We start from the raw sequence: 24392 nt of genomic DNA, 5'->3' as shown, positions 1-24392 counted from the left end.
TGTGACAAAAACTCAACCTGCATCGGATTCTCGCTCTCTTGTGCATCCAGAATACCACCCAAGATTTAGAATCCTGGGACATGTTCAATAGCGATAGCAGAAGCAATCAAAATCCCACCCCAGAAATGAGCAAACTATTCTGCGTGACCATGTGCATACAATAGTCATTTTCGTTATATATTGGATATCTCGGGCGTATTCTGATTAGCGTGCTTGGCTGCTTCTTGTTCCCAGAAACCTGGGAGCCTTTTTTTTTTTTTTTTTTTTTCTCTCTTCACAGCTGATGTACGAACAGATTAGATTGGTTTTATGGTAGTATTAGGAAATCTTCTGAATTGTCCAGGCTGCCCCGGATAACACGATGCTCCCGATTAGGACTGGCTCTCCTGTCAGAGCCACTTCCACTGGCTGTTTTTAGCTTGGTTCGAGCTCAAACAAGCATCCACCCAGGGGAAACTCTAGGTACAGTAGCAAGAGCCCAAAGGGGCGGTACCTACATACCCGCTCGGGTACCTAGCACTACCACGTAGACCACCTTTGGCGTGGTGGCAAGGTACCTTAACTGACATTAGGTAATGAGGACTTGAATGGACTGACACTTTTCGTCACGTCGTGCTTGATCAATGTCCCAACTCTTCATCTTCAGACTGCGGCAAGCTAACACGGGTTAGCTTACGAGATTACGGCAGCTTCCGTATATCGTATTATCTTTTTGCAATCTTTGTCAAATCCCTACATCCTACCAAGTGTTCTCATAAGACCCCTCTTTCGCGACGTTGCGATCGATTGATCCTGGCAACCACCAGCGCAGCGACGGTGACATTCCTTCTTGGTTATCGGCAGTCAACAAACAACATTCCTTGGCACCGGGTGACCTACAACTGATCGTGGTTCATAATTCAAGGGCCGGCGACCATTTCTCGATCAATTGACTTGAAAACTCAAGATTGTGGTACATGGGTAACTTGAAAACGACATACAACAAAGTACCACGAGCTGCGGCGCTGCCTCTTTTCCGCGTCACTTTTTTTGTCCCTTTGATCGCCGCGCTGCCAACCACACCAAGGTATCCTGGACCTAACCTCTTACTGGTAGGCACCTCCTCCTCAAAGGTGCCAATCACGCGCCGCCTGCATCTACCCATGTCAGATGCATGCACGCAAAGCCAACGACACAGCACAGCACATTCATAATAGCTTTGCATTAAGGACGTGCGAGCAAAGGAAAAATCACTTTTTGCCCAACGACCGGCACTCATCCGCCCGTTGCCCCCCGAACCACGCTTTTCGCTCAGGGACCGAAAGTCGGCAAGGATTCCAGACGACATCTCATTCTTGGATTTTGTTCCTGCCGAACAGCTGAATCCAATTGATATCAGATTATTGACATTTGCTTTTTTTTCTTTTTTTTTTTCTCTCTCTCCCTCATTTCCCCGTCACATTGTCGACAAGTCGGCTACGGGTAGGAAGGATTCCAACCAACTACCCACATACGTACGTGTCGATTTTGTCCAAGCCAACAAGCAAGCGCCACAGCATCCCTAGCGTCGACTAGTCCAAAACAAAAGTCGATACACTTTTCTTTTGTAGCTTCTCAAAGCTCTCTTCTGAATGGCCGACTGAGACATTCCTTCCCGGGCGCCCGCGTCTTCCCTGCGGTAAAAGAAGAAGCAAACTCAAGATCTGCAGCAGACGTCAGTTACGCATGGTGGACCCGGCGACAAACGGTACCTATTCTTAACTGTTGGGCCTGTGTTGCCGTTTGCTGCCACTGTCACGTCTCACAATGACGGGCTCACCGCACGTCGGGCAGTCCTACCCGCGGGATCGGTCCTCGCGTCACTCCCTCCCATTGGGCTCCTCAAATCCTACCACCGCCCAGCTACACCATGCTTCTTCCCGATCGAGCAACAACAGCACATCCAACAGTCGCTTCGCATCTCACAGCAACAACAGCTCGTCCAGCAACCTCCAGTCGCCGCACTCGCCCCAAAAGACTCAAAACTACCCCAGATTAAAGCATTCGAGCCGCGCCTCGCTGGGCAGCGACCGACCTGCATCTTCTCGTATGTCGAGAACCCCGAACCCCGAGGATCTTAGACAAAACTCGCCGGCAATATCTAGCTACTTGCAAGAGAGGTTGCGACAAGAGAGGAGGTCAGAAACCCTGCGGTCGGGTTCCAGTCGCGCCGGTAGCAACGACACGATGAGCACCTCTGACAGGCACATGCAAGCCATTCAGAGCTCTCCTGTTCGTGCTTCTACCTCGGATGGACCCCGACCGCGCTCGAGCAGCGGCCACGATGCTGCGAGAAGGAAGGCGGTGGGTCTCCGGGCTTCGGAGCTGGTCAGTCATACTTGCCCAGAGGGGTCTAATGTCAAATGACCGTGATGCTAACAAAGAAGTTTATGTGACTGCAGAAGCTCGAGAGCGTGTTGAACGAAAACTTTGACCTGAAGTTTGAATTGTCTAAACGTCGCGAGTTGATGCCGAAGCTCGAGGCTGAAGTGGCCGGTCTAAAATCCACAGTTGACAAGCTGCAGTCCACCGTTGGCGAACTGAAGTCTCAGAAGAAAGAGGTGGAGGAGGTTAACGATAGGCTCGTTCAAGAGCTGGAGAAGCGGGACGATGCCATCCGCGATGCGGTTGCTATGATTGTTAGCCTCGAGGCGACGGTGGAAAAGCTTCAAAAGGAACGCGATATCATCAGATCCCTGAGTGCCGAAACGTACGACCAACTCCCCGAGCTCGAAGACACCGACGAAGGCGCACTCACCAGGATGCCGAGTTTCATAAACGATCCTAGCGCGAAAACGGAAAACCTGCGAAATGCATATCTTGCACCACGTGCCAGCACCCTGAGCTTTAAGCGCGCTTCGGACTCTGCCATGAACGACGATGACGTGCCGGATCATAAGTTGATGTCCACACCCAGTCTGAGTGTTCTCAGCGAAAGCTCTTTTGTCAGCGTCTATGGACAAAAGCCGTTCCTGAACAGCTCGTCCTCGCCGCCAGAGAGGTCCATGGAATATGAGACAACAAGGAATCCTCCCGCCACAATTCCGCGGGCCATGACGCCCACTAGAAATCGTCGATCCAGCTCCGGCTCTGCTTCGCGGGGTCCATCCGGAACATTTTCGATTGGCGAGGTTTCTGATCACTCCCCGCTGTCAAACCTTCAACGGAGATTACAATATCATGACTCGTCGATGTTGAGCGATCTGTCGGCCGCTAATGGCGGTACCCCAGCCAATCAAAGAAACGATTACAGCAGCCCCCAGCTACCAGCGATGACTTTGGAGCAACAGCAACAGGCTCGCCAGCGTATGAAACAAGAGAAACGAGAGGCATTGCGAAGGGTCATGACAGACGGTCCCAGGGACTTGGGTGCCGGATTGCCACCCACTCCAGATACCATCTCGACATCGACTTTGCGACGGTTCAAGAACTCGAATGACACACTTTCTCAGCCCGCTGCATCGATTAAACAATATGACATTGGCCCCAATGATCGTTTCTACCCGGCCGCGACGGAGAGCACAAACTCTAGGTCGAGTAGCCAGACTACGACGGGAGAAGCAACGAGCCAGGCCGCTTCAATGTCTGCCTTCAACGGGAGGAAGGGTTTGGAGAATTCGCAAAAGAGTCTGTATACAGAATCCCAGTCGGCTATTCCGTTGCGGCCCCGCTCAGCAGGTGAGACAACGACGTCCGACCACAGGAGGGACGAGAATGGATGGGCGTCGGATAGCTCCGAAGACGACAATGTCAATGATGGCGCGACAGTCTCGACATATGATTACTGGATGCGCGAAGGTCTGAAACCCAACCGCACTTTCCCGCACAACGCCGCTGTTAATATGGACCACGGCGCTGATGTGGGTGGCCGCGTGTCGCCCGACCTTTTCGCCTTCCCTGGTGCATCAAATGGTTCTGGCGGGTGGTCGAGCGAAGCCATGTTTGGCAACCTTGGTGGAGCTGGCTTCCTCGGCGCAGGCACGACCTCTCCGCCGACAACGCACGCTCTTGATGCCATAGGCGCATCGCTGCCATCCCCCCAGGCGGGCTTTTTCGGTTCTGGTCTCGCATCTCCTGGACCCTCGGCTTCTACAACGGTCCCGCCGCCCCCTCGGCGGTCGAGCCTGCATGCCCGAACGGGATCCAGCCCTGCCGTGACTCGCCCTCCGTCCCGCCAGGCACCTGCCAACGGGAAGCTTCGAAAATCGCCGGTGCGCAGCGGCATGTCACGAAGCAACAGTGTGGATTATAGCGATCAGGCGCCTCCGACTCCGACTCTCGCATCGCCCCCGACTGGCAGCACCCCGGACCCCAGCAAGCGTCACTATCCACCGATTTCAGGCTCCCAGCAACAGCACGTACGACGCCTGAGCGGGTTGAATTTGTTCCGTCGCAGCACTGGGGCGGTAGATAAGGAGAGGGAAATGGGTTCAGCCAGCGCGCCACCATCCGAGAATTCCCTACGTAACGCTTATCCCCCGCCGATGTCGCCCAACTCTATGGCCGTGGCTGCAAACGAGCACGTGAACATTGGAATGCCATCATGGGGCCGTCGTTCGGATCTGACGGATGAGAGCCTTTCGAGCGCAACGCCACCGCCGATCATGCGCAACCCAAACCAGCGTGGCGGTGGCTCAGCGTCGACCAGGAGGGGTTCTCTGACGCCGGGGCTTGAGGATATGATGGACGAGTACGGCAGCAGCGGTGCGCCCTTGTCGCCGCAGGTGGCCGTCCCTCCCCAATCACCAGCGGTCACGTCTCCGCCGGTGAATACCGACTCGCCTGGCAATGGTGGACGGAAGCGGGGCTGGTTGGGTGGCTTGGGAAGAGTGGGGAGTCTGCGCAACCGTGCTGGCTAGGGGCTCAGCGCTGGGCACACACAGCACGACAAGCGTAGGAGATTGAGGAACGCAGTGTCGGACTGGAAGCTGAGAAAGTTTCCTTGACGCGGGTTCCGCGGAATAAAATGCCGAGTAAGGTGGCTCAACACACCAACCCGGAGATGGATTAATGCCAGACTATCATGGTCAGGCGTTGTGAGTGGGTTTGCTAGGTTAGGTGGATTTGTTTGGAGTATCTATCTGTGATTAGGCGCGCTATTTGGATTGAAACAGGCAAGATTTCGAGCATTTATTTGCCTTGTTTTACTAGTCATTTTTTTCTCTGTCGACTTTTTTTTCTTATTTATTCTCTGGGTTTATTTGCAAGCGGCGCTGGAGGAATTTCCGCAGGAGTCTGGTTGGTTTTTCTTTTTTTGCAAAGATGGGGACACCAAGACATAAAAAACTCACGTTTTATTTATCCGCCACGAGGTGGACGGGCAGCATGTTTTGTATGGAATTTGTCTGGGGGTATTATGTGACCGGGTAAAAGCAAAGAAGATGGCGCGGGATCCGGCAGACACTTTAGGCTAGCCAAGGCTAGATCAATCTCAAGCGTCCAGTGCGAGTTAGTGTGTACACAGGCTGTGATCAATTGGGTTTGTTTTGCTGCAAAACGGTTTTAGAAGACAAGTCGCAACATTGCCAGATGCTAGGTCATAGATTTTGCGTATACTAGTTCTAGTCTAGTCTAGTTCTAGTTCTTGTGTCTATTATAATCTGGATATAGATATTCTTCCAGATTGTAATTATTAATTTGACAGTCTTGTACAGTGTAAACCGACATTTCGCCACCCATAGTTTTGTTCGTTTATTGCTTTTCATTTCCTTTCTCATACACGCCACAAACCCAACCTCTTGGGCGCAATCATATCCGCTTGTAGTTCTCCGACTTGACGTGGTCGGCAAAGTAACTAGTCCGGGCGGCGCCGGGGCCCCTGCTCTCGACGGTGCTGCTCCTGTTCCTCCCGCTGCCGGTGCCGGCCGAGGCGGGCCCACCGCCGCTCGACACGGCGACAAAGTTGCCACTGGCGCCCGAGGGGAGGTCCGTCTGCTCCTCCTCGACGACGATCTCGACGCGCCTCTGGATGCCGATGCCGGGGACGGGCGACGACGACGACAGCTCGCTGCTGAGGTCGCTGATGCGGTCCTGCTCCTCGCCGTGGGCGTCGTCGTCGTCGTGGTGGTGGCGGTGGTGGCCGCGGGTGACGACGCCCTTGTCGTCCTTGCCCTCGCCGCCAATGATCTCGGTCACAACGCCGGTGCCGGCGGGGGCGGTGGCGCCGACGGTGTGCAGCTCGTAGATGCGCTCCTCGGACTCGTTGGCGTAGGTCACGCTCAGGTTGGTGATGTGGTTCAGGCTCTGCTGCTGCTTGCGCATGCGCTGCTTGCCGACGGTCTGGATGGCGCGCTGGTGCGGCGGCAGGTTGCGCGACGAGGCCCCCGTCGACTTGCCGCGGTATCCGTACGTGCCGATGCGCGACGAGATGCGGCCCAGGCACGGGTTCATCCAGCGCCGGAACAGCGGGAACAGCATCGGCATGTTGGTGGTTATCACGGCGACGAAGGTCTCGCGCACCGCCCAGGATCCGGCGAGGAAGGCGCCGTTTTTGGAGTCCTGTTTTGGGGTTAGATGTCGGGGCTTCCAAGGGGGGAGGGGGAGGGAAATATGCAAGGAGACCAAGGGAGGAATACTCACGCTGACAATGAGTATGACTCGCAGGATGGCGGCGGCCGTGACAAAGAGACCGCAGCAAAACACGCTCACGAGGGCGACGCGCTTCCGCCATGTCACGTTGGCCGTGAACAGCAGGGGCATCGGGATCGAGATGAGGTACAGATCGGTGCTGACGTTCATGGCCAGGAAGGTCCAGACGATGGCGGGCGACACGGCAGGGTGGCAGTATCCTGGTTGGGTGTCAGTCTTGCAACCCTCTCTCACATTGTTTGCCCTGCACAACATCAAAAAAGGGGCTTTCGTTTTTAACAAAAAAAAAAAAAAAAAAAAAACGTACGTCCAGGGTCAGGGTTGATCTGCCAGTACTCGTGGAACGGCCGACAGCTGGTAAGCAGCGTCAGGCCGAGCGCAAGCCAAGAGGCGACGATGAAGCCGAAGCCAATGTAGATTCTCATCTTGTAAATGTGAAGTCCGTCCTGATACGGTTATATCGGGTCAGCGGCTGATAGTGACTATCAACACTCGATCAAGTCTTACCGTCAAGCGCAGGAAAAATGTGCACATGGATGCTTTCAGACACCACAAGAGGGTCGCATAAGTCGACCATCCCCACAATTGGATCTTGGAGCCGAGGACGCTTCAAGATCAGGCAGATGTTTTGTGTCAGCAACAAGACGGATACATTGTGCGTTGCAGACCCAAGCGCAAAGGGCTCAAAACTAACCGCATCTGATATTCGGGACTGTCGGGGCTCAGAGCCGCCCTCTGCTCCGGGGTCATGGCATCGTTGGCGAGGCCATGTGCGTGTTCACCAACCGAGAAAGCCAGACCAGTTTCGAAACAATGACCCACCTGATTTCCCATGCCAAAGTCGCAAATCGTCAGCTGGTTTTGGTTCAAGAAAAAAAAGAAAAAGAAAAAAAAAAAACAGAAAAAAGAGACGGTGTTAGTAGCCTTACCGTGCCAACCCAGACGAGGTAGTCGTCGGCCTGAAAGTTGGAAAAGCCAACGGTCGTGGCCCGCGAGTACGTCCTCAACGATGTTGCCATAAGCCCAATGACCATCAAGGTAAAGGCCTCGATGTTGAACGACTTGACGGCCGCCATCTGCGCCGCCTGCTCCGCCATCATGGCCGCCACCGCCGTGGGGTCTGACATGTTGACGGGGGAACTCATGATGTCCAAAAGGTCCTTCTGCCCAGATGTGTGTCTGTGCTGGGCCCGGGTGTTTTCCAGTTAGTCTAGTACAAGTGAGAGCGCAACGGTAGGGCCGGCATCATCGACAACGGCCTTGTTCGCCGAGGGGCTGGGAAAAAGGGTGGCGGTACCGGTCACAAAGCCGAGATGGACAAAATGGGGATAACTGACCGACGTTCAGACCTATCTTGATCTCAAAGGACAATGGAAGGACAAGAACCGAATACCTACCTCCAATGATGGCCAAAAGAGAAGGATAAAAAGGGACAAAGCTTTAGAAGGATCCTGCGAACCAACCATGCATCCTACCCCTGGTTTAGACCTGGAAGGCTAGGTATGGGAGTGGAAGGTGTTCTAGTGCCTGTGTAACGTAACGGTAGGCTTTGCGGAGCGTCCGGTCCGATTTGAAGAAAAAAAGGGCCCAGGGACCAGGGAAAAAAATATGTCAAGCCCTATAACAAAGCTTGGGTGCAGACGATGTTATGCTTATGCTTTAGTTCCCGTAGTCTGGTTTAAGGAAAAGAGACCGTGCCCAAAATTCGGCTGTCCTTTTTTTTTGGCGTGGGGAACGGACGGATGGACGGGAAGGCAGGCGGTTGTTTATTTGGGGGGCGTGGATGGGGGGGAAATCGGAACTTGTGGAGGGAAAATAACCTACTAAAAGCCGCGATGGTGGCGAGCAGGGCTTGATAACTACCTTGACTTGCTACTGTACGTACCTTTCTTATCCCAGCCGAGCATTATTTCGTGGGATGTTGGACATATTGTGCCGCAGGGGACCAACCGCGCCACGTACCTCATGTTGTGTGGTGGTGAGGAGATATTCGAACAGATGGGGAAGAGAAGAAAATTAAAGAAACAAAAAAAAAGTGATAGACGGCCAAGTTAGCCATTCGAAATGGAAAACATGTAGACCAACCATCGTATTGGGGGCACAGCTTTTTCTTCTACGACGGGTCCCCTTGGGGGGGCGACACATAGGGGTATGGTTGGTATACAGCCTTGACAGCCTATACAAAGCCTTGAGAGCACGCAAACAAAACCCCCCCCCCAGCCTGTCTGCAAGCCTCCATACCCTTCCTGGCCATTAGGAAAAATAAAGCCCTTGAGAAAAAGTAGTCTGGGTGTTTAAACCCTTTTGCCGGACAGCAGGCAGTGGCGCGGATGGCATAGTACCCACCCGTTGCAGGCATTCGTACTGACGCCAAATGTCAGCCAACATGCCAAGCCGAGGATCCAGATGGCTTAATGTCCAGGGTCTGCATTGGAGTGCCACATTGTGATGAGGCCCTGGAGGTGGTGTGGTGGCCTGCAGTAGCGCGTTTGGCTTTCGGACCTATAGAGGCTGCCACTCTCCTTGTTGCTACCCACCACAATCAGCAGAAGCAACAACGTTAAATGTAACCCACCTGCTCGGGGTGCGTTGCTTTGCCTTGCTGCTTTGCCTACAACGGCCCCATTTGTTGTCATTTTCTTCCCGCCGCGCCCCCCCTTTCTCGGTCTTACCTCCGAATCTAAGGGCCAGGCTGGCCAGCAAAAAAAAAAAAAAAAAGAAAGCCAAAGATGATAAAAAAAAAAGATATTTTCGACATAATTCGTTTTCGCCCAGCCTTTTGGGGGCCGGGTACGCAGTAAGCTTACAGCATATAATAACCGGCCCGGTCCCTCATTTGTCGCTTCCGTGTGACGAGTTTTGTCGGGTGCAACATTCCTCTTTTACTTTTGCGTGCCTTGGCTTGTCACAGACCGGCAAAATCTCTTTACGAGGGACGGATTTCGTGCAGATTTGCACGCCCTTGGGTGCCTTGCCTCGTCGTTATCTTTCTCCTGCGATTTTTTTTTTTTTTTTTTTTTTAAAAATTTTGTTTTATGGAAATTTCCGCCTAGGATCCTGGCCTCGGACCTCGCAATTTGGCCTCTTACCACCCCTTATTTTTTCCTCTTCGATTCTATCGATACAAAAGTGTGGTTGCCTGGTTCAACCCAGCCTTATCCTTACTCTTGGAGCGCCCTTGCTTACGTTCGTCCACATACTTGGACCTGGTAAACCTTGAGGTGGTTGCCAGCCTTGACAAGAAGCAAAAAAGCCTTATTGGGTGCCGCAAAATTCTCCCGGCCCTTGCATGGCCCCCTACAATAACTGTTACAGCCATGGAAAATCTCGATTGTGTGGTTATCGGCGCTGGTGAGTACCTGCCTGGTTTTTTTTTTTTTTTTTTTTTTTTTTGGTTCTGGATAACCAAGGGCAAGGACTGGGCACCAATTCAATCAATCCCTTGGGAGGGAACATTCGACAACAAAAGTTGTAGCACCCATCCAATCGCAACTTGGATGTACCCCATTTCGAACCCTGTGTACCTGTCACCCCAGAAGACAAGATTAGCAAATGCAAATAAGAAGCAGAAGAAGCAAACCAGGCAAGCAGGGAAGAAAAAAAAACCCGCAAAGGCTAACACAAAGAGTCGGGACGATTAGGCTGGTATGGTCTAGCGTCTGCAAAGCAGTATCACACCCAGAACCCTGACCACGTCCTGGCGATCCTGGACTCGTCGCCAACGATCGGCGGGGTTTGGGCCGAGCACAGACTGTACCCGGGATTGAAAAGTAACTGCCTCAGAGGCAGTTACGAATTCCCGGACTTCCCCCTCACCGACGACTACGGCGTCCCCGACCGCAAGTACCTGCCCGGTGAGGTCATCAACCGCTACCACGTGTCGTATGCCAAACACTTTGGCATCCACCGCTTCTTCCGCGGCTCCACAAGGGTCGTCAGCGCCGAACACGAGGCCGGCGACGGCGGCTGGACCCTGACCATCCAGAGCGGCTACGACGTGCAAAACCCCGACCATGATCTGCCGAGCACGCAAATCTTCACCAAGCGCCTCATCGTCGCCACCGGCCTGACCTCTGACCCCTTCATGCCCACGTATGCGGGACAGGACGACTATGGCGCGCCGCTGTTCCACTCGCGGGACTTTAAGCAGAACGCCGACACGCTCGAGGCCGGTCGGACCAGGCGCGTGACCGTGCTGGGCGGCAGCAAGAGCGCGTGGGACGCCGTGTACGCCTATGGATCGCGCGGCATCCCCGTGGACTGGGTCATCCGCCAGTCTGGCCACGGCCCCTGCTGGATGAGCCCCTCGTTCGTGACGCCGTTCAAGAAGTGGCTCGAGGCGCTCGTCAACATCCGGCTCCTGACGTGGTTCAGCCCCTGCGTCTGGGCGCAGGACGGCGGCTACCAGGCCATGAGGAGGTTCTACCACGGCACGGCGGTGGGCAGGGCCATCACCAAGGCCTTTTGGAGCGTGCTGGGCGGCGACGTCACGAGCCTGTGCCGCTTCGACTCGCACCCCGAGCTGGCCAAGCTCAAGCCCTGGACGGACGCCTTCTACGCCGGCTGCAGCTTCAGCATCCTGAACTACGACACCGACTTCTTCGACCTCGTCCGCAGCGGCGTCGTCAAGGTGCACATTGCCGACGTTGACCACCTGAGCCACCACAAGGTGCACCTGGCCGACGCCGAGGGCACCGTGCTCGAGTCCGACGCCTTTGTCAGCGTCACCGGCTGGAGGGACAGGCCGCCGCTCAAGTTCCTGCCCGAGGGCATCGAGGCCGAGCTGGGCATGCCGCACTACCCCCCCTCGGAGCCCGTGCCCACCGACCTGGCCAGCCAGAGGCACTTGTTTGACCGCGCCGACGTCGAGATCCTGTCGCGCTTCCCGCGCCTCAAGGACCCGGGAAGCTTCAACAAGCGGTACGTGCCGCTGGCGCAGCAAAAGGGCGTCACGGTTGACGAGAACAAGCTCACGCCCACCTCGCCCACATCGACTTTCTTGTTGCACCGCTTCATGGTGCCGCCGTCTGCGCGGTTCCTGCGGACCAAGGACATAGCATTTGTTGGCTTCAACATGAACGTAAGTTGATCATGTCTGTTTTGACGTGCCGTCCCGGCTTGAACTGACCGTTCTGCGAAAAAAAAAACCGCCCCCCCTCTTGCAGTTCAGCAACGCGATAACAGCCCACGTGCAGGGCCTCTGGGTATCGGCCTACTTTGCCGGCAAGCTGGAACGCGACCCGAGCGCCGTGATCAGGAACGACGACGGCGACGAGTACGACCGCAGCAGCAGCAGCAGCGACAGCAGCTGCGACAAGAAATGGGCGGCGGAAAAGACGCTGCAGGACCTGCAGTACGAGACGGTTCTGCACAACCGCATGGGCAAGTGGCGATACCCGCACGACCACGGCGCCAAGCACCCCGACTTTGTGTTCGAGGCGCTGCCGTTCCTCGACACCCTCGTGGCCGACCTCGGCCTGCCCGTGCACCGCAAGAAAAGCTGGTTCAGCGAGGTGACGGAGCCCTACGGCGTCAAGGACTACTCGAACGTGAACGAGCAGTACGTGGATAGGTTGAAGGCTTTGGAGATGCCTTGAGGTACAGCGACGAGCATGGGAGTTTGGAAGGGAGCGGGGCTTACCTAAAATCGCTTGTTTTTTTTCTTTTTCTTTTTTTTTTTTTTTGTTCTTGATTGAGGGTGGTTGCGTGGTTGGAAATGCATGACAATGTGCTGATGACGGTGAAATACGCACGGCTATCAGGCCTGACATATAACTAAAGTATCTACTCTAATGTATTTTATTTCACTTGTTCAATTTCGTGTTCAATCGAATGGCAGTTTGAGGTTGTTGAGCGCTTCCGATGTTGGGACGGAACCGGGAGGTGGAGGGCAGGCAAACAGTGCCTGTTAATGCGCTAGAGTGCGCTGCTCAGAACGCAGGCCTCCGACCCTAGCAAGCCTTGCAGGCCTAGGCTCGCGAGTTGACCCACCTACCAAGACGTCCAAGATGTCGTCCCCACATTCACATGGATGCGGAGAGGAGCTTGCTCAATTGGCATCACGTGAACTAATGTCGTCCGCAAAGTCACTGAATGCAAAAGCAACACGACGTACAGTATCTGCGGCTGTAATTCTGGGCTGTGTTGTAGTATCGTAGCTGAGACAAAAGGGGTTCAGCTCTCGAGTGAGGGAGGAATCTCAGTCCCGAAAGTAAAAAAAAGGAAAGTGATTTCCCCAACCAGAAAGGGCAGCGAATTGACCGTCAATCAACCTCGGAAACCCAGTCTGTTCGCCCAGAATGTATCCGCAGTCAATTCCGACCATGGATTCTGTCGCAATCCCAAACCCGATCAATCACCCGACAACTTTGCAGACACTCCTCGACGTCCTGCTGCGGCCATGACGGGCTCAAATCCGCACCTGGTCGCTGCTCGGCATTGCATTGCCAAGTTGACGGCGCACATCGTGTCGCCATCGCGCGTGGCCGTCCTCGGCAAGAAGGAGCGTGCAGCAATCCATGATGCGCTTTCGCAGTGGAGAAGTCGCACGGCGTCGGCCAGATCGTGGTTGGCAGCTCAATATCCCGACCTAGACTCCATGCCCCAGTCGTTGATCCTCGGCATGAGTGAGCTCGAGGAAGACATCGATACCCTGGCCTTTGCAGCAGCCCACAAGGCTCTCGGGATCTTCCTAGACGTCGCCCAGGTTGTGGCCTGCAGTAAGGCTAAAACTGCCGCAAGGACTAATGCAGGTCAGCCGCAGCTCCTGCTCTCTAGCTGGGACCACACCGAGGCCGAGCTGCTCCAGAGACTTGAGAAACAACGTGACCTCGATCGTTTGGGCAAAGGAGCGGAGCTCTTCCGGCGCTTGGTGACCGGAGACTACGGCACCACCATCACCAAGATTCGGGCCCGCGTGGATGCCCTCCAGCTGGGAGCTTGCCAATTGAGTCCCCACCCTGTGGCGGAATGCCCGCGCCTGAAGCTTCTGGGGAGGCCCGAACAGCAGCTGCTTGGCGACATTGCCGACGCAGCGAGCTATCTCTGGACGGAGTTTCCAGACCCTGCTCAGCTCATGGCTCGGTACCAGACCGAAACAACGATGGATTTACTACTGATCAAAGACCGCCGATCCGAAATCGTGGGCCTCCTCGACGGAATGGTAGCCGAGGCGCTTGACTGCGCCTGTGATGTCAAGCTGAGTGGTGCAAGCAAGATCAGGCCCGCCACAACCCAACGGCCCACGGCCCGAGTCCAAGGTTGGCGTTTTCGACTCGCTGTTCTGGTTCAACTTGCACGGAAATCTTGGCCGTTGTTGCCATTCATGCTGCGCGAGGCGCCCAGTCGGACAAAACTTGGCGAAAAGGATACCTTGGAGGCAGCCAAAAACATGCGCATCTGGCACCGTGTCAGAGCGGTCATCGTCGGCCGCGGATATCGTCATGCGGCATTCCTGTTTGCTGTTGCAGTTCTTCTCAACGCATCTTTCAACATCGTCGTCGGCGGCTTCCTGGGGAATGATCCTGTGGCAGATATACGCGTTGCTCTCGCACGGCCAGACCTGCTGTGGTCGGAAACCCTGGAGACACCTCTGTCGTCCTATGTGTCCTTCCATTTGCAATTTGCGTCGCTAGTTCTAATCGCAAAGATGGCGATCTCGGGTATCCTGACGATAAACTATCCAGGGTCGAGATGGCGTGGTATGGCAGTCATGTCTGCACCGTTGTCCGACTTACTCAAGGTTGTCTTGATGGTTACAACACTCGCGATAGTACAGCGTGTGTTTTGCCTCGCGATGCAACTAGGCTCGCTGGGCATAATCTTTACGGCCCTCCACGGTAGCAATCTCAGGGATTGGAAGCTGCTAATGGCCAAGGACCTCACGAGTTTCAGCCTCGACCCATCGTCGTATTTCACAGCCATGCACATATTATTCTGCATCATCAATGTCGCAGCCCTGTTCGTTATTCTGGTAATGCTCATCTCAAAGGGCCGCTTCGTCTTGCCGACCATGGTGTATGCGGCGGCACGCTGCATCTGGTACGCCGTCGGCCACCGCTCCGTCGTCTACCTGCCGCTCGAAACCGCCAACTTTTTCGTCGCTGTTGGGTTCGCCATCCTGGGGGCTCTAATGCTTCTCGAGGAGTTCTTCCACGATCCGATGCGGCTGGAGGCTAGTCGTTGCCTCGGCGTGATGAGTCGTGATGCTGCTATGCTGGCGTACAAGGAGTCGGAACAGCGTGCCCTGCACCATCGCAGAGAAGACACGCAGTTGCGGGATCCAATGCGACAGGCCTTGCCTTTTGCGGACCAGGTTCGATGGCTTCCGGGTTTCTACCCAACATATCCAGAGGTCTTTTTATCCATGCTCAATTCTTGTGGGTATCCACTGGCCAAAAGTAAGGTTTCTCGTGGTAATGCAAGATGAAAAGCTTTTTTTATTGCAACAAACGTTTTTATTTTTCACCTCCTTGGTCCAAGTGCGCACTCTGCGGTGCGGATTTGCCCCTTTCTGTGCCTCATTTTGTGATCACACGTCCAGCTGCTCTCCGTCCACTGTACGACATGCTTCGCGTGATGCTAAATTTGAACTCTAGTGAAGCCACGGATTAGTGGACTGGCGCGTTGATAGACTTTTTTTTTTTTCTTCTTTTTTTTGCTGCATTAGTTTTCCTCGCACACAGGCTCCTCGCGTACCTTATGGCTTCCAAAACGAATAATGATGCCTTAGAAATACGAACAATGTTATCCACTAGTTCTAGATGTACACATACACCAGTGGCAAAGAGGAAAAAGCCACTGCAGAAAGTTTCTATAAAAGCCCTCCAATTTCCAAAGATTGCAAGATCTCGCCTTTTTTCATTCACGATTCTTGCCCCCAAATTTGAAGGATAGCTCACGGTATGACAGTCAGTTTCCAAAGACCCTGATTACGAATTCGGCAAACCGACAAAATGCACTCGCTATTCATCACATCTACACTACTCTTTTCTGGAGCGTTTGCCCTGATCACGCCCCCTTCACTAGAGTCGGGCAACGGTACCAGAGATGGCGGAAACAGCACCGGAAATAAGGGCAGCAGCATTACCATCAACATCAGCAGTAACAGCACCAACAACGGGACTCAAAACAGTACCGACAATGGAGCCAGCATAAGCATGAGCATCAGCGTCAGCACCAGCGGTCCCAGCACCGCTACCATCGACAGTCCCAGCACCGCTACCATCGACAGTCCCAGCACCGCTACCATCGACAGTCTCAGCACCAGCACCAGCGATCCCAGCACCGCCACCATCGACAGCCCCAAATCCGGCCCCAGCAGTAAGTTGACCTTTGTAATCTTTTGCTTGTTGCTACTGTTCCTGCTGTATTGGTTCCGTTGAATTCAATACACCGTTCAATATATCCCACTTTATAGCTCTTCGATTTTCTCTATAGTTCATCGGGCTGCCGCATCTGACCCCCCCCCCCCCCCCCCAAATGTTTTCTCGGAAGAAAAAACCTTCCAACTATGCTGACATCCCTCCCACCCAGATCTCTTCCGGCCCCCGAACCCCGAACTGTTCGCGCCCGCGGGCCCCGACGAGACGTGCAGGACCCCGACGGGCGGGGCCCTCGGCCCGGGCGTCTTTTGCTACTGCCACGGACACCTCGCCTTCAACAGCATGATCGACGCGGCCATCGACGAGGCCTGCGACAGCTGGCACAACCTGACGCTGTACCGCAGCGAGCAGGTCGCGTACGTCAAGCGCATCACCACGGTCAAGCCCGTGTACCTGTGGATGATCAACAACTGCGTGCGGGAGCGGAGGGAGGCCGTCGTGGACCGCGAAAGGTGCAAGGCGGCGATGCAGGTCATCAGGAGGAGGTGCCAGTGGCCGTACTGGCAGCAGAGGGGAGGGCACGTCACCATGAATCTCGACTACGAGATTGGGCAGGAGCCGGACAAGTGCCTCATGGCTAGGCTGGACGTTGAGGATCAGTGACGGGGGAGCATGTTTACTGCGATTACGCTTTGTTCATGATGTGAGCCAGTCACAAAAGTGCAGACTTGGCAATCAAAAGGATTTTTTGTTTCCACTGTACTTTTAGTCATCGAGTAGACGCGGAAGACACAGTGTGAGGCACCCAGCAGAAATTCTGAATTGGCTGCCATCTCGTTCGGCAAAAACACTTTTTATTTCGGCCAAAGGACCAAGGTTAACTTTCCTGTCCCGTTGGCGTGAATGTCCCCTAGAAGGTAATGGCCCGTACCGAAGACTCGGTAAAGCCGCGTGTATTGCATCTAAATTTAAGAATTAAAAAACCCCCCCTTTAAAGTTAAATATAGACTAGTTCCCATCACAGCTACCTGGTATTATATCGATCGTCGAAAATCAACTGACAAATGTTGCATAAAACATATTTGCCCCTGTAATGCAACCGTTCTTCCAAGCCCAAAAAGGTGTGGGCGGGGCACCAGGTCCATGGACAGCGTTCTCCTGTCAAGCCGGGAGTTGACTGTCCGAGTAAGTGGTCAGGGTACTGATAAACCCTTGCGTTACCTAGGTGACTTGTTGTTTGAGTTTTGTGCAAGTTGGTTACTACTGCCCACACCGAGTACGGATGAATTAAAGTTTCGCGATAACGACAGGGTTGTGATCAGGGTTGTGATCGCAGCTTGCGCCCGTCTGAGAGTAAGGACGACTTGAAATATTTGACCGTGACCGCACCGCCGTCTCGGGAGGCACCAACGGAGCGGGAGTGGAGCGATGAGTATCTGCTAGTCTAGTTGAGGTACATGGTAAATACAGAGACTCGTTCCTTCTGAATAACTTCAATTACACGTATTTCCCACGCCCTTTCCGCCCTTTTGATCGACGCTAAAGCGCTGGTCCAGTTGAGGATTAACTTTGGGAAAAAATTACCTCGGGTTTTGAAACTCAGCCAATATAAGGTTGAAAAGCTCCGCATTTGAACACGAATTTTCTCGAAAAGAAAAACAAAAGAAAACGCCACGCTGGATTGATTAAACTTATATTTGACACCATCCGTAGCCGTTTGCTTCAATCCTGTCTTGTTCGTACCCAACCTCGTTCGTTCAAAGCACGACACCAAACAAATAGCCACCATGTCGAAGCCACAAATCATCCCCATGCATTCGTACGATGCAATGCCTGTTTTCGCGAATATGGTTTTGACCATTATGCTCAAATACGACCACGTGCTTGATCCTATCATGTTGAAAAACGCCATGGTCGAACTGGTTGACAGAGACGGCTGGCGGAAACTCGGGGCCCGGCTCAAGTATGAGGTACACAAAAACTCTGATTTCGCCCTACAAAACCGAAATTAATAGCCACACAGAAAGGCAATTTTATCTACCACGTGCCGGCCGCATTCAGCGAGGCCTGCCCGGCCATAACCTTTTCGCACGTACATTACGACACCCCTATGGCCGAACACCCGGCAGCACGGAATATCCCGACCTCTCGACCGGCGCACGACCGGCCGACGGTGGTGATGGACCTGGAACCCCTGGCCCCGCTAGTTCGGCGGGCGGATGCCCCGGCCACGCGGCGCGAGTTTATCGACCGCGGCCTGCCGCAGCTGGAGCTGCACGTAGTCACCTTTCGCGACGGCACCACCGTCGGCGTCAGCTGCCTGCATTCGCTGCTGGACGGCACGGCGCTGGGCATGTCCGGGCTGCTGGGCGCGTGGATGCTCGTGCTGCAGGGGCGCGGCGCCGAGGTTCCCGAGACGTGCGGCTTCGACCGCGACCCGCTGCGCAACCTCGCTGCGCTGCACAAGCCCTCGGACCCGCCGTACCGGCACGCGCGCCAGGTCAGCAGCCTGCTGGGCTCGATGGTGTGGGCGCTGCGGCGCGCCTGGGAGGTCTGGTGCGAGCCGGCCGAGGAGACGCGCATGGTGCGCGTGCCGGGGCGGTTCGTGGAGCGGCTGAGGCAGACGGCGCTGGAGCGGCTCGCGGGCGGCGGTGACAAGCCGGCGTGGGTCAGCGAGGGCGACGTGCTGGTGGCGTGGTGGAGCCGCTACGCCACGCTGCACATGCCGCCGAGCCGGCCGGTGATGCTGACCATAGCGTACAACATGCGCAAGGCGCTGGCGGGCGTGCTGCTGCCGCCGGCCGACGAGCGCAAGGTCTTCCTGTCCAACTGCGCGACGGGGCTGATGGTGCACACGACGGCCGGGGCGCTGGCCGGCGATCCCGCCCCGACGGCGGCCGAGGTGCGCCGGTCTCTCCAGGACACGGGGACGGCGGAGCAGCTGGCGGCCATGCATGCCGCGTGTCTACCGGACCCCCGCAGCCAGCTGACCAGTCGCCTGGTCGGCTCGCCCTGGGGCGACATGCTCATATGCAGCAACTGGACGCAGGCCGAGTTTTTCCACATCGACGTCGCGCCGGCGGTGGTCGGCGGCGCCGAGGGTAAAGTGGTGCCGAGCTTTATAAGCTACCGCACCGACAGCCGGGCCTGGGCGATGCGTAATGCACACATCATCGAGGGCAAGGACGCGCAGGGCGACTACTGGCTTGCCGGGACGTTGCGCAAGGGGCTGTGGGATAGGGTTGAGGCGGCACTGGAGAGCGAGAGGTTGTAAGTGAGTTCAGAATGAGCGGCAAAGGATGTTTTGGCATCTCACTGGGATGGGCAGGGACAGTATGGGATGGGATCAAATGTAACTTTATTGTCGGAAAACTTTTGAGACAAACCAAAAAACCTAATCGAGTGAAAAGAGAAAAAAACAAAAACAAAAGAAAAACAGAGATGAACAAGTGACAAGACAAACGAAGCGATAAAACAATCAAATTGAACACGCTTGCCCCTCCCGAAACTTCCATGCTTCCAAGAAACCAAAGGAAATAAACGCTCCCATGAACAAGGCATCTAGTCACGCGCGGTCCAAGCGGGGTATGTCTTGTGGTAAGCCGAGCAGCTGTCGGCCTCGGACTTGGTCTTCCACTTCTTGCCGCAGCCGCTGCACTCAAACGGCAGGTCCTCGGCGCGGCGCTTCTCCAGCTCGGCGGTCTCGCCTTCGCCGACGCTGCCGACCTCGGTCATCTGCTGGACATCGCGGCGGTGGATGTTGCACTTGGGGCCGGCGGGGAGGGCGTTGGCGCCGGCGGCAAAGACCAGGGCGAGCTTGAGGAGGTGTTACGATCAAAGTATCGGGTAACCTGTTCTTATGGTAAAGTACAGTGGGTTGAAGCAATTGAGCGTCTGGCTGGGTAACTGGGGTTCTCAATAACTGGGGGTGAAATTATAATCGTTCTCAAATAAATATTGAGGTTAACTAAAGTTTAATTGCTGCTAAACAATCCTAAAATCGAATTTATTTATATGGTAATAAACGTACCTTATATAAACTATGTTCCAAATGTAATTATTTTTGTATAAATAATTATAATTATTTTGTCACGGGCAGGCAGGGCGGACAGGTAGGTGCGGGCGATCAGGTAACAGGACAGAGTATATTGGCTATCTAGTCTTCCAGGTACAGGGTAGCAGGTGGTTGTTGACGAAGACGTAGCTCGAGGAGCTACATATCGGAGACTGCAGAGATTTCGCGTAAATATACGCGCGCGAGGCGCTCGGCCCTCGCGCCTTCACGTGACAGGGGTCATGACTAAGCGACAGCCCAGTGGCTGTCCTTCAGGTCTGTGACAGTATTCCCCCCTTCCAGGCCGAGCTCCGTCACGGCCGGGGCCCGGGCTTATGGGGGTATCGACGGTGGAAATTCTTTACCAATTGAGCAGCGTTTTCCAGGTAATCGGCAGGTTCAGTCGTGGGTTCGCTATATCCAGCCCAACGGACGATATATTTCAGCCGGCGGCCTCCTCGGCCGCGGGTTTCCCAAAAGGAGTCGAGGATCTCTTCGACTTCGTATTCTCTCTCACCTTCCACTTCCAAATGGGGTGGCGGTGCAGGTTGTTGGCCCGGCAGGGGCTCAACGTCAGCAGGTTTTAGTCGGTTTATATTGAAAACAGGGTGTACTCTCATAGACGACGGCAGGTCCAAACGGTAGGCGTACGGGCTAATCACTTCAGAAATTCGGAAGGGTCCCAAGTTCTTCCAATCCAGTTTCTTCTGCGGGCGGGCGGTCTGGATATTCCGTGCGTCTAACCATACATATTGGCCGACGGTAAGCCGGCGGGCCGGGGTACGGTGTCGGTTCGCCTGTTTTTCGTAACGGGCTTGGGCGGCGGTCATTTCGGCGCGGGCTTGTTCCAGAATGGCTTCCATTCGGGCGGCTAGCTTTTCGGCATCCCGCTGGGCGGGCAAAGGCTGGTTCAGGGGTACCGGCTCGAATCCCATGCGGGGATGGAATCCGTAAGTCGCGTAAAACGGGGAGGTTCCGGTGGTCTCGGACTTGTGGGAGTTGGCTGTGAATTCGGCGAGGGGAAGCCAACTTTCCCAATCGTCTTGCAGGTAGGCCACATAAGCTCTCAAATATTGTTCCAGGGACGCGTTAAAACGCTCGGTCTGTCCGTCAGTCTCGGGGTGGTGAGCAGTGGATAGCAGGCTGTCGATTTTCAAACGGGTTGTCAGGTGTTTCCAAAACTTCGACACGAATTGGGTGCCTCTATCCGAAACTATCGTCAGGGGCAACCCGTGTAGTTTCCATACGTGGTGTAGGTACAGGTTGGCGGTGTCCTCGGCATTGCAGGTCCCTTTACAAGGGACGAAGTGTCTCATCTTAGTCAGGCGGTCTACGACCACTAGGATGGCGTCGTGGCCGTTGCTTTGCGGCAAATGTGTGATAAAATCCATCGACAGGTGTTGCCATGAGCGTTCAGGAGTGGGCAGGGGTCGCAGGAGGCCCTGGTGGCCTTCGCGGGACGGGTTGATTCGGCGGCAGGTCTGGCATTTCTTTACCCATAATGATACGTAATGTAGCATTCCGGGCCAGTAATATTCTCGGGACAGCAGGTCGTAGGTTTTTGCTTTGCCGGGGTGACCGGCGACGGGGGAGTCGTGGCAGCGGCGCAGGATCTCGGCTTTCAGATTATTCGAATCGGGTACGTACAGTCTATTGCGGTAATACAAATAGCCGGATCGTTCTTCGCATTCGGCCAATTGCAGCTTGGGGTGGCGGTCGGCGCCTGTCCTCAACGCTTCTAGGGCAGATTGCGTTATCGGGTCGGATTCGTATCCGGCGTCTAGTAGCTCTATCAGGTGTCTTGGCAATAGGGGTTTGTTTTGGCGGATTATGGGTTGTAACCGGGTGGGGCGGGCAGGTAAATTGTGTTCTTTCAGTACGACTTGTGTTTGGTGCTTAAGTCGTTCATCCCCCTCCTCAGGCATATCCTCTGACCTCCTGGTTAGTGCGTCGGGCTTCGCTCCTTGTTTCCCGGGTCGGTAGGTGATACGGAAATTAAATCTTGACAGGAATTCGGCCCATCGGGCTTGTCGGCGGTTGAGCATTTTCGTCGTCGTGAAATATTCCAGGTTGCGGTGGTCCGTAATTACTTGGACCGGGGACGACGTCCCTTCGAGTTCCGGGCGCCATTCTTCAAAACAGCGGATAATGGCTAGCAATTCTTTGTCGTAAATCTCGTAATTGCATTCGGTAGCTGTGTGTTTTTTCGAAAAGAACGCGACGGGGCGGAGTATTCCGTCGTCGCCGTATTGTGATAATATTCCCGCAGAAACATAATCGGAAGCGTCGGTCTCCAGGATCACATCCTTTTCCCAATCGAAGTGCGCCAGTACGGGGGCTTCGGTAAACTTTCTCTTCAGCAGTCGGAAGGCGGTTTCGCAGGCGCTATTCCATTCGAATGCGACGTCTTTCTTGGTCAATCTCGTCAAAGGGGCTACGATCTTTGAGAAATCTCGGATAAAGCGCCGGTAAAAGTTGCCAAACCCCAAAAATGCTTGTACGTCAGTAAGCTTTTTGGGTGTTTGCCAGTCCAGGACAGCGGTGATTTTTTCAGGGTCCATTTTTACGCCTTCGACGCCGACCAGCAGGCCCAGGAACTTGGTTTCCGTCACGAAGAATTCGCACTTCGCGGCGTTGGCGTATAGCCCGGCTTTCCTCAGGGCTTCCAGTACGAGTTTCAAATGTTCTTCGTGTTCTGTTCGGGTGCGGCTATAAATCAAAATGTCGTCCAGGTAGGCTGTACAAAATACGTCTAAGTATTCGCGCAGGGAGTCGTTTATATATCTCTGGAACGTCGCGGGGGCTCCCGTTAGCCCGAAAGGCATGACTAGGCTCTCGTATAAGCCGAATCTCGTGCGGAATGCCGTCAGGTATTCTTCCCCCTTTTTAATCCGAATATTGTTAAAAGCGGAAACGATATCGATTTTCGAGAAGAATTTCATGCCGGCCAGGTTGTTCAGGGTCTCTCGGACTAGCGGCAGCGGGTAACGGTCTTTTACGGTAATGTTATTCAGCGCGCGGTAATCCACGCAAAACCTCAACCCTCCTCCCTGCTTCTTCACGAACAAAACGGGCGAGGCGACGGATGACGAACTGGGTCTGATAAACCCTTTTTTCAACTCTGCGGTCAGCCATTCCTTAAGGGCTATCAGCTCTTCGCGGGACATGGCGTACAGGGGGCCGAACGGCGGCGTTTTTCCTTCTATAAGCGGGATATGGTGGTCGGACGGTCGGTGTGGGGGCAGCTTCTCGGCTTCTTGCGGGGAAAATACGTCCGCGAATTCCCGGATTGTTTCGGGCAGGGTCGGCCCGTTCCTATTTTGGGGGTCGGCGGCTAGGACCTCATCAATCTGTTTCAAGGTTACGGCGTACAGTCGGCAGGATCGGCGGCGGGCGTACATGCTCGCGGCTTGCAGGGAGATAGGGGCGATATCCATTTCGCGGAGGGACGGCGGTCGGTCAGCCTGGTACTGGGGGCGGCTTTTTTTTGGTACGGCGTGTAAAGCTTTAACCTTCTCCGGTTTGTCGGGCATATTGCAGTGTCGGCGGCAATAGTCGCTGTCAAACGTAATAACGTGTGACGCGAATCCAATCGTTGGGTCGTGCTGCTTTAGCCAAGGCATTCCTAACACAATGGGGTAATGGGCTAGCTGTGTAACGAAAAACAGCGCGTTTTTCTGGATGTGGTCCTTGATTCTCAATTGTCCTCGGACATAATGGGTGCACTTCCCACTTTCGGCGGTCCTTCCGTCGAATACTTCGATGTCGAATGGGTTTCGCAGCGGATACATTTGTAGTTGGCGTTCTTCGGCCCATCCTTGGTCGAGGAAGCATTTTCCTTCCGCACCGCAATCGGTGAGGGCATAGGTTGGGAGGTTTTGGCCCCCCACTGTCAGTTCGGCAGGCAGGATCATCAGGTCGGATCGTTGGTTATATTCCTCTTCAACGGGGAACCCGTGAACGGCGGCGGCAGAGATGCGGATCGCCGGCGGTCTATGCGCGGCCTTGGCGGCCTGGGGGCGACTTATCCCAGGCGGGCTCCGTTTTTCGAACTTCGGCTGCTGGAGCGGCTGGCGTCCGAGCCGCGGCGGGGGTTTTCAGGGAGTTTGGTTTGCATCTGGCGCGGGGACCTGGACCTAGACCTGGATTGTTCGATCCCGGCCTGGTGCAGCCGCGTGCGGCGGGTATCCGGTTCTGGGCATTTGGCAACAAAATGTTCTTGGGATCCACAGCGGTAGCATAGCATATTTTCTTTGCGGTTGTGGCGGCGTTGGCTGCTTAGGTCCATGGGGTCGTTAAACGGAAATTCCGCGTTTGGCTTGGGGGCGGCCCGCGGTATGTCGGTTTGGGTCCGGGGGGCCGCGCGCGCGGGGGGCGCTGCGGTCCGAGGGGTACGTGTCTGTCTGTTT

The 24392-nt window shown here is 54.8% G+C and overlaps 7 protein-coding genes across 8 annotated transcripts; 5 read left to right on the top strand and 2 right to left on the bottom strand.

The window, feature by feature from the left end:
- The first annotated feature begins 655 nt into the window (after positions 1–655).
- Positions 656–5506, top strand: MGG_02366 (uncharacterized protein). The gene is made up of 2 exons (XM_003709086.1): positions 656–2346; positions 2421–5506. Exons 1-2 carry the CDS (start codon positions 1786–1788, stop codon positions 4875–4877), a joined length of 3018 nt encoding a protein of 1005 aa, XP_003709134.1. The 5' UTR covers positions 656–1785; the 3' UTR covers positions 4878–5506.
- A 27-nt stretch (positions 5507–5533) lies between these two features.
- MGG_14575 (uncharacterized protein) lies at positions 5534–8880 on the bottom strand. The gene is made up of 7 exons (XM_003709085.1): positions 7944–8880; positions 7536–7790; positions 7301–7428; positions 7114–7213; positions 6914–7052; positions 6598–6806; positions 5534–6516 (listed from the first exon to the last, which is right to left on the bottom strand). The coding sequence occupies exons 2-7, from the start codon at positions 7749–7751 to the stop codon at positions 5767–5769; spliced, it is 1542 nt and encodes a 513-aa protein (XP_003709133.1). The 5' UTR covers positions 7752–7790; positions 7944–8880; the 3' UTR covers positions 5534–5766.
- Positions 8881–9595: 715 nt separating this feature from the next.
- MGG_14574 (uncharacterized protein) lies at positions 9596–12455 on the top strand. Its single transcript, XM_003709084.1, has 3 exons — positions 9596–9957; positions 10248–11686; positions 11772–12455. The coding sequence occupies exons 1-3, from the start codon at positions 9924–9926 to the stop codon at positions 12201–12203; spliced, it is 1905 nt and encodes a 634-aa protein (XP_003709132.1). The 5' UTR covers positions 9596–9923; the 3' UTR covers positions 12204–12455.
- A 258-nt stretch (positions 12456–12713) lies between these two features.
- MGG_14573 (uncharacterized protein) lies at positions 12714–15234 on the top strand. Its single transcript, XM_003709083.1, has one exon. The coding sequence runs from the start codon at positions 13007–13009 to the stop codon at positions 15032–15034; it is 2028 nt and encodes a 675-aa protein (XP_003709131.1). The 5' UTR covers positions 12714–13006; the 3' UTR covers positions 15035–15234.
- A 326-nt stretch (positions 15235–15560) lies between these two features.
- On the top strand, positions 15561–16592 carry MGG_14572 (uncharacterized protein; the record flags this gene model as incomplete). Its single annotated transcript, XM_003709082.1, has 2 exons — positions 15561–15927; positions 16141–16592. The coding sequence occupies 2 exons, from the start codon at positions 15561–15563 to the stop codon at positions 16590–16592; spliced, it is 819 nt and encodes a 272-aa protein (XP_003709130.1).
- A 921-nt stretch (positions 16593–17513) lies between these two features.
- On the top strand, positions 17514–19433 carry MGG_14571 (uncharacterized protein). Its single transcript, XM_003709081.1, has 2 exons — positions 17514–17899; positions 17953–19433. The coding sequence occupies exons 1-2, from the start codon at positions 17717–17719 to the stop codon at positions 19201–19203; spliced, it is 1434 nt and encodes a 477-aa protein (XP_003709129.1). The 5' UTR covers positions 17514–17716; the 3' UTR covers positions 19204–19433.
- MGG_16105 lies at positions 19431–19995 on the bottom strand. 2 transcript variants are annotated; one of them, XM_003709080.1, is made up of 2 exons: positions 19960–19995; positions 19431–19874 (listed from the first exon to the last, which is right to left on the bottom strand). In XM_003709080.1, the coding sequence occupies exon 2, from the start codon at positions 19662–19664 to the stop codon at positions 19491–19493; it is 174 nt and encodes a 57-aa protein (XP_003709128.1). In that variant the 5' UTR covers positions 19665–19874; positions 19960–19995; the 3' UTR covers positions 19431–19490. The 2 variants fall into 2 exon arrangements, with proteins under 2 accessions (XP_003709128.1, XP_003709127.1); XM_003709079.1 differs by having other exon boundaries at positions 19431–19851.
- Between the last annotated feature and the right edge of the window lie 4397 nt (positions 19996–24392).

This window comes from Pyricularia oryzae, chromosome 1 (genome assembly GCF_000002495.2).
Source record: "Pyricularia oryzae 70-15 chromosome 1, whole genome shotgun sequence".
Taxonomy (NCBI): Eukaryota; Fungi; Ascomycota; class Sordariomycetes; order Magnaporthales; family Pyriculariaceae; genus Pyricularia; species Pyricularia oryzae.
The sequence above is the reverse complement of the archived record's forward strand: the minus strand, read 5'-3'. Positions and strand labels throughout refer to the sequence as shown.